Below are 13029 nucleotides of genomic sequence, written 5' to 3'. Positions count from 1 at the left end.
CAGGGTAAAGAGACTTACCTGGGAGCCCGGCCGCATCATGTCTGGTGGGTCGGAGCTCAGCACTGGCTTTGGGTGACTGGGGAAGGCCCCGTTCAGGTGGGCAGGACCTGGCTGGGGTCCAACTTCAATGAACCTCCCTGCCTGAACACTTTAGCACCGCAACAGAGGAAATATTAACTCTCTAATGGCCAAGATGGCAGTATGGGCCTCTGAGCCCTGAGAAGCATTTAGGGCTGCCAAGGCCCCAACAACAAGTTCCATCACTGCCACAGAGAAAAGTGGAAGGGACTTTTAGGGATACCATAGCCCCAACACAAATACAACCACCATCATGGAGAAAATGTGTTTCCAAAAGCCCAATAAGGAGAATAAAAGTTTTTTTTAAAAAAGCAAAGCCCCTATGAGAAATTGAGGGCTCCCAAAGACTTGTGGAGCTGAAATAGGTGTCTCGTGACAGCCACTCACGGCAGAGCGGGGGGTTGAGGTTACATTTGGAAGGAACTACAGCAGCACCAGTGCTGCAACAAGCAACAAGAGGGTACTTTGCACTATATGTTATGTGATGTGACTGACTGATACAGACTGACAAGAGGACTGGGATTTAAATGAAGGTAATGGCAGTCTGCAGCTGTCCGGTTGGCTAGAGAAGGGGAAGATGTGCAAAATAACTGTGATGGGTGGATGAAAGGGTTGGAACGGATTTGAGAGGCCCACAGCATGTGTAATTAGGAACTTGGTCAAAGTTCATGTGTTGAGGGGCTGTTTTACATGGTATCTTCTACCTGGTCCTTAATACAGTGTGTGGAATGGGAAAATGAAAGAGGGCATGTTCACATGGGGTAAGGAAAGATGGGAAGTGACGTGTTTTTATATAAGTCTGTGAGGGCACCAAAACTCCCCTCCATGTACTGTGCCTCACTCAAGATCTGAACTCAGTATTGTGGTCCATCTCCTGAATTAACACCTTTTATTTGCAGGTTGCTCAGCACCCCACCAGAGAAGCTGGTCTGGCATGGTGGGGTGGCATCAGTGGGTCAATTCCTGGCTCAGAGTATTTATAATGCTGTGGTCACCGGTGGCAAGGAAAAAAACAGGGGCTACAAAATCTTTAAACCTCTCGGACTCCCAGTCAAAGAACTGAACAAAGAATGCTACAAAACTGCCCTCTGTTCAGGAAACAATATTCACACAGGTCTCCAACATCTAGCACGAACCACCCCCATACTGTTCCATTACCCATACCGCATATGTCTTCTGTCCTGTGTGTATTAAGCACTTTGAAGTTGCTTTAAGGTAGCACTAAATGAAGCAAACAAAACAAATCAGCAATCGAGATTCAGGAAGGGTTAGTGTCTGGGGAGCAGGAAGCACAGGAACAGACATCCGCCTTACCATGAAAAAAGCTCTTGGTCCGCAGGTAGCTGACACTTAGGCGCAGTATGGACAGCTTGTCCAGGCTGGATGTCACCTCTTCAGGGAAGGGCAGTAAAGTAGCCAGCCGTTCTAACTCCTGGTTCAACCGGTCCCGGTGCCGCTTAGACGGGTTGGATTTCACTACTTGCACTGGTGGGGGTTTGGCCCTGCAAAGACAACAGGTGGAAAAGACAGAAGGCAAGAAAGTCAGATGTGAAGCAAAGATAGCCTCCCCGTGACACACCTGGTTCAATAATGGCCATCTCATCCCTCATCACACACCTGGTTCAATAAAGACGTTCCATTTCTGGATCAATATTAAAATTAAGGGTACTTTTAAAAATAAACACAATTGATTGTTGTTTTTCTTTACGACTCTTTCGCCTTGTTTTAAAAGGTAGTTTGCCCCAACCCTTCACTTAGGCTGCCTCTTTCTCTCTGCTCCCTGAAAACAGAAAGTGTATTTCCATTTTAAAAAACAAAATCCACATGGATTTTCACTTTCAGGGAGTTTTTCCTTCTTTTTATAACTATGAATATTATATGGTTTATACAGACTTTCAACATAATAAAACATCTACAAATATGCAGTAAAAAAATACAATTTTCTATAGAGGCCTTACAGCGAACAGTCCAATTATACAGGGCCTCATCCCGAGTTGGGCGGTAGCCCTCAAATGCGGCAGTAACGGTATTACCGCTACATTTAAGATCTGGCCCTATCAAGAGTTAGGCGTGTGGGAATGGGTACTTATAGTTAGCGCCCAACCCATGATCTGGTGGTAATACCGCCAGACCGATTGGTACTAACGCTAATACAGTTGGGCGGTAATACAGCCCAGATACCGGCCAACACGTGATGAGGCCCACAGTCAGGAAATCAAATGCATTACAAATATTTTACACAACAGTCTATTTTAAGATATATAATCGCAAATTAAAAAATTCACAACATGCTGAAAAAGCATTCCTTGGAATAGAATAAATACAAACCATATCCAGAGCCATAACACTACTGTGTTTAGCAAAACACCTAATTCACTCTAAGAATAAATTGGGAACATGTGCATAGCGATGGTTAGATTATGTGAAAGAAAATCCCACAGTCAATTGGAACCCAATATAAGCCATTTGATTGCCTCCAAAAGTCTTACCACAGAGAGGTATAGTTTGGGATCAACCTCCTCTAGAGTATCTAGGCAAAATACATCCACCTTTGCTATCCAAAATTACCACTTCTCCATTCCCAATAATGTGTGCCCTTAGACATACCATGGGTAAGATTACAGGGGGTACTGCATAGTTCCCCTTTCCCCTCCACACAACTGCATAGACAGCATAAGCTTTTTCAGCCAGGTACATTCAAAACGGAATTCCCAAAATAGCTGTCTCCCAGGTCAACATGGCAACCTCATTAAATATAGGATTGAAGTTGGAGGGGGGGCAAAACAGGTGGCATGTTCTTTCATTGCACTCAACTTCATTACATTAATAAGTGTGCACATTCTTTCACATGTTAACATTGAACCTCTAAGGTAATGTTACGATTCGCCAGTAACTGAATAACACCTCATGTATACCAAGTTGACTTCATCTTGTTGCCCAAAAATATCAGATCTTGAAGATACTTTAACAATCAATTAAGCATTGTAGAAGATAAGACAACTGAGCTAACCTTGTCTGTATATGCTGTGACCTGGGGCTGTAGGCTGTAGCCTTTGGATTCACCACCAAACTTGGCATCAGATGCTGACTTTAGTTTTCAAACTATCGCTATTTTTTTATTTCATTGACATTTAGTTTATTTAAACTTTTGGCAGTCTTAGGTATCAATCAACAGAAAATTCCCTAATTCTGATAAAATCGTCTCTTCACACACAAAGGTAATTTACAACAGAACCAAAAAGATTGATTAAGTATGCTGCCCATCCACGAAAAGACCTTAATGTAGTCCATCAAATATCATGAGAATGCCGATAATCCTTATTAGAGATTGAGTCCCAGCATTGTCTGATGTACAGAATGGGATTTATTGATTTGGTCCAACAAATCAACAGCCGACACGTGTTTCTACTGATGGGTCGTCTTCAAGGCTATCTTGTTAAAGGTCTGTATTCCTTAACGTAGCCGGTGTGTCGCATAGAAATCAGTGGCGCTGACCAATGTGGTATGTATTCCCATTCGATTTGAAGTCTGTGATACCCAATGCATAACCATAAAGTGTTGTTTCAAATCATAATTCTCTCTATGTGGTGATGATAAGCAGAAGTCAATGTTGGCCCATTGGCCTCTCTTTCTTTAAACATCCAATAATAGTGGCATGTAGATTGCCTGTCAAGAACTTTATAGTGTCGAATCTTGTGCATACATTAAAGGGTACCGATACCTTTTAATACTATCGCGGGTCAGATCCCGTGGTCCTTGTGATCATAAAAACGATAATCATAAAAAGGGAAGCAAAAAGAGATGCATAAAAAGATGCGAAAGTCCAAGTTGTGGTGTGGAGAGAGAGAGGGCCGGTGTTTTTCTTTGGTCAAGCTCTCCTAGTTTTTTCATAGTGATTTCCAAATATTTTACAAGAGCGATATTGAGTTTCACCTTCGACACCCATAAAAGACCTCCCACCAGGCCCCTGCGTCGGTTCCATATCTGTCTCTCATTTGTTCGTAAAGAAGCATCATTCTTAAGAATATTAATTTTGGGCAAAAAAGGAGTATGTGTTTTAGAGTCTCCATAGCTTAAAAGAGTCACCTTTGTGCGTACTATGTTTAAGCGAAACCTGAGAAGCAAGTCTCTTTGTTTCACTGTGGAGGATCTCTTCAAATAAGGGGGTGTCTCATTCAATGCTGTCATTAATGTTTTTGAGAGCATATGGGCTTTTGAGTTTGTTCTTCTTTGTTTTGTTTTGTCCCAGTCGTCCCCCCACAAGATCTTCTTTGCCAATAGGGGGTTTCTACACAGTGTTTCTCTAGAAATTCCTAAGTTGGTTAGAATCATTTGACATTGGTTAAGCCATACATTCAGTAAAGGATCTTCATTTCTCGTTTGATTAATTGCCAAAATCTCAAATTGTGGTAGACAAGTAGGTAGCTGTAATTTTCTGAAGAGGAGCACAGCGTTCCAAACCACTCTTACATAGAGGGAGAGGAGACACAATTCGCTTCTGATTACTGCCATAGGCACACCTTAAGGAAATCTCAGGACTTTTTTTAATAAAAGTGGCCTTCCAGTATCTGCCATGTTTCCCGGGGAAGCCCCAGGCAAGCCTCTGCTGCATAGGTGAGCGATAGAACAACCTTTTGGTTATAAAACTTTATTTTGGGCTCAAGTGAAAACTTACAGTACTTCCGCCCCACAACTAGGGCTTGTGCAGTCAAGTTTTTTGTTTTATCCTTTAGGCATTTGGCCCATGGAGCATCGCAGACGTTAGCACTTATTGTAACACTTATGTATTTGATGTGTTCCACAAGGTCGATCCGATTTTCATTCAATGACCAACTTTGCATGTGTTTTTCCTCCCTTTCAGATTTTCCAAAATGATGATTTCTGCCTTTTTTTCGTTGATCTTCAAGTCATTTTGACGGATGTAATTTTGTTGGAGGCCAATAGGTGTGAGGTCTAGCAGTACCAAATCATCCACGTACAGGAGCCACCCCAAAGCTGTCCCATTTATTTTTGGGGAGAAAGTGCAGCCCGGGCCTAGTGCTTTTTTCAGATCTTCAATGAAGAATTTGAATAAGGCTCGAGCTATTCGGGCAGCCCTGCTACAGGCCTTTCGATGAAGGTATACATTTGGTTTGTGTACCTGTTTAATCGAGGCTGATTTTCATAGAGGTGCCCGTGTATAGATCTTTTATTGCCATTAGCAAGTCCTTTGGACACCCTTTTTTCCCAATCTGGCCCACAGTGTTTCTCGGTGTATGCTATCGAAAGCGGTTCCCATTTTGATTTTTGAACGAAATTGAAACCCAGATATTTAAAGTCATCACCAAATTAAAATTGTACTCCTGCTAAATGCCAAGACTTTTAAATAGCTCCCTTACTTGGGAAACACATTATTTTGGATTAAGGTAGATTTATTTCCGACCAGTTTGGTTTGTGGAATACTAAAACCCTATCCAGAGGTCGCTGGAGACCCACATGGATCATATCCAAGATGATGATAACATCGGCATAGAAAAGCAGTTGAAAATGGCGTACCCCTTTTCAGGAGGAAGGCCCAGTCCTCTTACATTGCTGCTGATAGGCCTACCATATACAAGGTAAAGTGCAAGGAAATGAGCAGACACTAACTGCAACGTTATCGTGTCTGCGTGTATGGAAATCAGCATTTTGAAAAACTCAGTCAGCATAAATACCCCAACTAGCATAAGAAATCCCGATTGACTACGACAGAACTGGATGACTCATCCAATAATGCTTTAATTAAGGGCTGGTTTCCCTTACCTCGACCATTTCTCACTACAAGGGGCACTAGACTATTTTTCTGAAGTTCTGAGCTATCCCTAATGTGTGTCTTCGTTACCAGCATTCTCCAACTACACAGTGTGTTTAGAAAGGGATCTATGATGTTAACTTGAATCACTTTCCCCGCTCAAGGCCTATTTGTTCGAATTTACCATTTTTAAATGTGGAGGAGACCCCCTGTGATCCCCGTACCCCCCACCATTCTAAACACCTACACCTAACCCCATCTATATTTGAGGTGAAATTTGGTGAAAAAAACTGGGCCTCGAACAAACTGGTCTGCGAGTTAATCGGCTAGTTCATTCAGAAAGTAGTTTTTGCAAGGATCTTTCATGGGCAATCAAAAAGAGTTATTAAGAGGTAACTTTAGGGATTCGCTAGAGGACCTTTTTTTTGTGTATCGGAATAAGAAGATGTTTATTCCAAGATTGTGCTAAGCAGCCCAACATCCAATTTTCACAAATAATGTATGATGAACAGAAGCCCACAACTCAGAATGGGCCCTGAATAGGCCAATGCAAATTCCGTCAGGCACCAAGCCTCACAATGTTTGAATTCATTGGTAGAGCCCTACATTTCCCAAGCTGAGGGCTTGCACAGTCACCTCAGTTGTTCTTGAGTAAAACTGAAGGTGGTCTTCGATGTCCAAGGGGTAAACAAGCAGCTAATATTGAGTGACCAGTCTAGCACAGAAGATCTGTTCTTTGAGGGAATATACAGCTCTTGCTTATTACTACTCATCAGCCTCCAAAATGTAACAACATTCTTGGATTACCATACCTCCTACGTGTGTTGCTATGGACCAGTCGGTGCCTATGTTTAAGGGAGTTTGTATCGGTTTTTTTTGTGAAGTATACTTGTTCCATTTACCCAGGCTGGCATTTTCACTATCTGACGGAGGGATCCTCTCATCCCTCAACTCAAATTCCTAAAGTAGGTGTCCTAGTTGCTCTCTTCTTAAAATATCTCTATAGATTCTTTGTTACCAGGTCATCAATGCCAGTCGTAAAAATCAAATTGTGAAGGCAAACAGGCCTCCCATTGTGGTGACTCAGAAACCAGGTAAGTAGGTGAACCCTTTTCAGTCCATCATGCCACCTCTATACCTTCAGTTCAAATGACTCCATTTCTAGAGCTACTAACTGCAAACCCTAAGATAACTTGGTTCATAATTGGTGGAGAAGGCGAGGCACTCCCCGTCCACTCAAATAACAAGGGGAAGTGCTTACTATCTGACCTACTTCCAATCTGTAAGGATTTTATTAAACAAACATGCTGAACCAAAACAGTGAGGCTTGCCGTTAGGACAAGCAGGTTAATTTAACTAGAATATTGCCTACAACACAAAAACAACTGTTTGTCATATGCAAGTTCTGCTCTTGCAAACAACGAATACCAGAAATAGCTATTTTAGTCTCCCATGATTTGCTCAAAAATAGTTCACCCTGTCTTTAAAAAAGCCATATGCTGACCCCTCCTGCCCAGCTAACTATCACCCTATCTCTACTACCCCCTTCCTGAGTAAACTCTTGGAGAAGTTGGTCCTTCCCCAACTAACCCTCCACACTGATCTTGTTGGTTGCCTTCATGACCATCAATCTGGATTCTGGGCAGCCAGAGGCACAGAAACTGCTCTCCTGAACACCCAGAAAAATATGCTTGCAAATCTCGACTCCAACTCTCCTGATGTTCTCATTCTCCTCAATCTATCCTCTGCCTTTGACACGGGTAACCATCCTAGTCTCATGAAAACGACTCTGTGACACCTTCGGCATCAATGACCGGGCACTGGATTGGCTGACTTCTTTCCTCACTAACACCCTTCCCAGATGCAACTGGGCCCTTTCTCAACCACCACCACACTCTCTACCTGTGGGTCCACCAGGGCTCTATCCTATCACCATGGCTCTTCAATATCTATCTTGCCCCTCCTGCCCACCTGATCTACTCCTTCTCTCCTCATTTCCAGTGTTATGCTGATGACACACAGCTTTCCTTCAAACTACCCTCTTCTCCCTCTTCCTTCTCTCTCATCCCAGAGTGTCCGCCATTCAGGCCTGCTGTGCAGCAAATGATTTCTGTCAAATATTTCAGTAAGATGGAGATCCTCCTCAGTGGGACACCTGTGCCCTCTTTTCCTCCCACCCTCTGGCCACCCTCATGCCACCCTCTTTGGGCCCTCTACGCCACCATCTGGTGAGGCCAAAAACCTTGGGTTCATCTTCGATTCTGCCCTCTCCTTCACCCCTCACATCATGGACCTTACCAAGAAGTCCCACTTCCAGCTCCACCGCCTCAGAGGCCTTCTTCCTTTTTTCACCTTCCCCAGAATCTCAATGTCTCCAGAGCTCTGGTCCTCTCCAGGCAGGACTACTGCAACAGCCTCTTTTTAATCTCCCTGTTTCCTCCCTTTGGTCCCTCAAGCTCATTCAGAATAGGGCTACAAGACGTGTCCTTGGCCTCAAGCCCAGGGACTGTATCTCTCCAGCCCTATAATCTATCAACTGGCTCCTGGTGGCTACGAGGATCAAGTTCAAGACCCTCTGCATCATTCACAAGGCCTTCTGAGGTCTGGGACCATGCTATCTCCAACTTTCCCTCCCTAAATACTACCATGCTAGAGCCCTACGTTCCTCTAACTCCAACTCTCTGACTGTCAAGCACTTCTCCAAGCAGATAGTGGTGGGCAGAGCCCTCTCCTCGACTGGTGCCTCCCTTTGGAACAGACTTCCCGCACCACTCAGACTTGAGCCGGACCTCCTTAAGTTATGGAAACTCCTCAAAACTCTGCTCTTCTCTACCTCTTTCCCTTCCCTGATAAGAACCCCACTGCCGATGTGACCAGTGACCCGATGTCCATGAATCTCACAGGATCAGGACCACCCTCCCAGTCAATACCAGCACTCCTCTCCACCCACTGCACTGCCCCGCAGGTGTCAAGGAGTTCCCCTCTTCTCACCTGAATCTGTTCTTTACCGGCGTCCTTGGATGCTGCCTTCTTTCGGATGCAACGGGTTTTGAAGAAGGCGGCCCGTGTCTCTGCCAAATCCAGAATGCGTTCAGTTTTCCAGGAGTCCGAATCCAGGAATCCAGGAGGCAAGGTAAGTTCGCTAGAACTCGAATCCAGGAGGAAGAAGAAGGGGGGGTTCAAGGAAGGGAAAGCGGAGTGGAAAGGAGAAGAACCGCGAGCTACGGAGCACACGTCTGGTCGCTACTTCGCAATAGCATTGAGACGCGTGGAGCCGCAGAAGGCGTGGTCTAGAAATAGAGAAAGGATACGTCCAACGCATGGAGCGAGAAGGGAATGCGTTGGACGGCCACATTGGAGGTATTAATGTGTATAAGCCCATTGTGACAGGGACCATGAGGCCCAAAAGGGGCGCACCCTGCGATTCATGACAGCATGCCTCCTCCGAAGACCCTTCCCTCCTGGTTTGCCCGGGTGGATGAGGTGGAACCTTCTGAGCAGCCGTGGGGCCTTGATGTTTGAGAGAGGTTCCCAGGTTCTTTTGCTAGAAGGATATCCTTTCCATTCAACCAGGTATTGAAGCTGGACCCTTCTATACCTGGAATCACAAATCCGAGATACCTCATATTCCAATTGGTCATCGACCAGTATAGGAGGAGGTCTGGAGGGTTTTTGGGAGGATGGATAGTAGGGTTTCAGTAAAGATGTGTGAAAGACTGGGTGTATCTTCTTCCAGGAGTCAGGCAATTTGATCCGATAAGAAACAGGATTTATAATTTCTTTAATGGAAAATGGACCATACTACCGAGGGGCCAGTTTACTAGGCCGTAGATGTCGGGGTAGTAATTTTGAGGACAACCAGATCTGATCACCGACTGCATAAGAAGGGCCAGGTCTTCTTCTGGAATCTGCATATTTCTTGGTCTGTTTCCTGGGTTTCTCCAAAAATTCCTTGGCTTCTTTATGTATGTTGACAAAGGTTTCGATCCAGGAGTCAACTGTAGGTACTGGTGTAGATTGAGGAAGAACAGAAGGTAGGACCGACGATGAAATCCTTGACTGCAATAAAAGGGGCTGATCATAAGTGCCGAATGGTCAGAATTATTGTAAGCGAATTCAACCACGGGTATCAGGAGCGACCAGTCATCCTGGACCTTGGTGGCGAAGCATCGAAGATACTGTTTCAGGGTTTGATTGACACGTTCTGTGATTCTGTTGGTTTGAGGGTGGTAACCTGACGAAAGGGCACGTTGGATCCCTAAGCATTGACAGAGATGTTTCCAGAATTGTGAGATGTATTGAGGTCCCAATCCGAAATGATCTTGGAAGGGAGTCCATGCAAACGGAATATGTGTTCCAGGAAGATTCCTACTAGTTCAGAAGAGGATGGTAATTTACGCAGGGGCGTAAAGTGAGCCATATGAGTGAACAAGTCTATGATAACCATGATGGTGGTATACCCACGGGAGGGTGGCAGTTCCGCAATGAAGTCCGCAGCGATAATCTCCCAAGGCCTAGTTGGCAATGTAGGTTGTAGTAGAAGGCCCGCTGGTTTCTTGTTCTTGTGTTTATTTTGGCTGCAGACAACACAGGATTGAATGTACTGCCATACGTCGGGTCTCGTGCTAGGCCACCAGAATTGCCTTTGTATCAGACGGAGGGTATTGGTGACACCACGATGTCCAGAGTGTAAGGTATCATGACAGAGATTCATTATTTTCTGTTGTAGTCTTTTTGTAGGGATGACCAACAGATTGTCTTTGAACAAATAACCTTCCCGGACCTTTACATTCCAAGGATTTCTTTTGGATTTGTCCTTCCACAGATCAGAGGAATGGGTTTGGGCTTGGATTTCTTTGAGGAGGTTGACTGCCTGGGCCACAAAGATCGTGGGGGAAAACATCTGAGGATATGCCTTGCCTTCAGTGGGCTTGTAGTCAGGTCTTCGAGATCAGGCGTCGGCGATCAGGTTTTGTGATCCAGGAACGTGAGTGATATGGAACTGGTACTGGGCAAAGAAATATGCCCAACGCGCCTGGCGACTGTTCCTACACTCCAAAGACTGTAGAATCTGGAGGTGCCGGTGGTCAGTACGGACCTAAACTGGATGTTTAGCTCCCAAAAGTAGATGTCGCCATTCAGTGAAGGCTTGGCGAATGGCTAACAATTCTTTTTCCAGGACTGAATAATGTGTTTCACTAGGAGTCAGAGTTTGTGAGAGGTAAGCAATTGGGTGTTCAAGTTTATCTCCTAATTCTTGTTTCAGGACTGCGCCAATGGCATAATTTGAAACGTCCGTTTCTACCAGGAAAGCACGGCTAGTATCGGGTTGAGCCAAGATAGGAGCTTGCGTAAACTTTGTTTTTAAATGCTGGAACGCCATATCTTGAGGTGTTGACCAGAGGAAAGGAATGTCTTTCTTCAGGACAGCAACAATCGGTTGAACTATCGCGGAGAAATTAGATATGAATTTCCGGTAGAAATTGGCAAGTCCCAGGAAAGATTGAATTTGTTTCACGGAAGTAGGAGCAGGCCAGGTCAATATGGCTTTTACCTTTGAAGGGTCCATACCAATTCCTTCTGGGGTAAGAATAAACCCTAGGTAGTGAACGGAGGTCACATGAAACAAGCATCTTTCAGGTTTGGCCAGGAGTTTATGATCTCAGAGTCTCTGCAAAACTGCCTTCACGTGCTCTTCATGTTGTTTAGGATCCTTGGAAAAGATCAGTATGTCATCCAGATATACAATAACAAAGAGAAACAGCATGTCAGAGAACACCGTATCCAGAAAGCGTTGGAAAATTGCCGGGGCATTAGCCAATCCGAAGGGCATGACTAGGTACTCAAAATGGGCAAAGGGTGTTCTGAAGGCGGTTTTCCATTCATCTCCTTCCCTGACACGGATCAAATGATAGGCGCCCCTGAGATCCAACTTGGTGAATATCACTGCGCCTCTCATGGCTTCCAGGATATCCGAAATCAGGGGTAACAGGTACCGATCCTTGAGGGTACATTGATTTAGCCCACGATAATCAAGGCAGGGTCTGAGTTCCTTGGTATCCTTCTTGGGAACAAAGAATAGAGAAGCACCAGCAGGAGATTTCAAAGGTTTTATGGTGCCATTTTCAAGGTTGGTATTCAAGTATTCTCTTAGGGCCTTCTTCTCGGGTTCGGAAAGAATGAACATCCTGCCGAAGGGAATCACTGCAGAGGGTTCTGTATCTATTGCGCAGTCTTCAGGTCTGTGTGGGGGTAAAGCCTGGACAATGGCAGTCGAAAACACATCAGCATATGCTTGGTAGACTTCAGGAACTTGCATGACATTGGATACCATTAGTGGTGTCTGTTGTTCCTTTGTTGGTTCCTTTGGGTGTGTTAATGGAGGTTCTAGGGATAGACAATGAGACATACAAAACTCTGAGCCTAGGAATAGGGAACCCGCAGACCAGTTGATATATGGGATGTGTTTCTGTAGCCAGGGAATGCCCAATACCAAGGGGTAATGAGCTGACTTAATAATGTCAAACCTGATCAGCTCTCGATGGTGATTTATAGAAATCTGGATCTCCTTGGTCTGAAGGTTTATGGGTCCTGATGTGAGGGGTCTTCCGTCGATAGCCTCCACGGGCTGCATGGTGCCTTGTGTTTCGTAGGGAATCTGATGTTTATCAACCCACTCATGATCGATGAATATTCCCATAGCTCTGCAGTCTACCAGGGCCAAAATGGAATAGTTTGTATTCTTGGATGGTGATAAAAAGGCCTGTAGTACCACCAAATTGTTTTGTCCAGGAGAGTTCAAGGATGGAATGGATGTGGAGCAAACATATCTCTCCCGAACCTCTGCTCCATCTAGGATTGGGAGCTGGCTTTTCCCGAACGCCGAGGGGGTGCTAAAGGACACTCCCTAACCAAATGCTTATCTGAGGGGCAGTACATGCACAAGCCCGTATGAATTCTCCTCATTCTCTCTTGTGGAGATATGGGTCCACGAAAGGCCCCAATCTGCATGGGCTCGGATTCTGAGACTGCGCTTGGGTTGATTTCCGGTCTGGGGTTACCATCAAATGATACCTTGGAAGGAGTTCCCCTGGATTTCTTCTTTTCTGACTTCCTTTCCTGGATACGGAAGTCAATCTGCATGGCAAGATCCAGTAATGCCTGGAATGAGCTTGGTTGTG

At 44.9% G+C, this 13029-nt stretch overlaps 1 protein-coding gene across 1 annotated transcript in view; it reads right to left on the bottom strand.

The window, feature by feature from the left end:
- Positions 1-13029, bottom strand: part of LOC138488752 (aryl hydrocarbon receptor-like) — a 654410-nt gene that overhangs the window by 473792 nt on the left and 167589 nt on the right. Inside the window, exon 2 of the mRNA XM_069616026.1 lies at positions 1393-1580. Within this exon, the coding sequence (XP_069472127.1) occupies positions 1393-1580 (188 nt within the window). The remainder of the gene's footprint in view (positions 1-1392; positions 1581-13029) is intronic.

The sequence above is a fragment of the Ambystoma mexicanum genome, chromosome 9, assembly GCF_040938575.1.
Source record: "Ambystoma mexicanum isolate Mex_15411 chromosome 9, UKY_AmexF1_1, whole genome shotgun sequence".
NCBI lineage: Eukaryota > Metazoa > Chordata > Amphibia > Caudata > Ambystomatidae > Ambystoma > Ambystoma mexicanum.
This window is presented reverse-complemented; position numbering and strand designations above follow the sequence as displayed.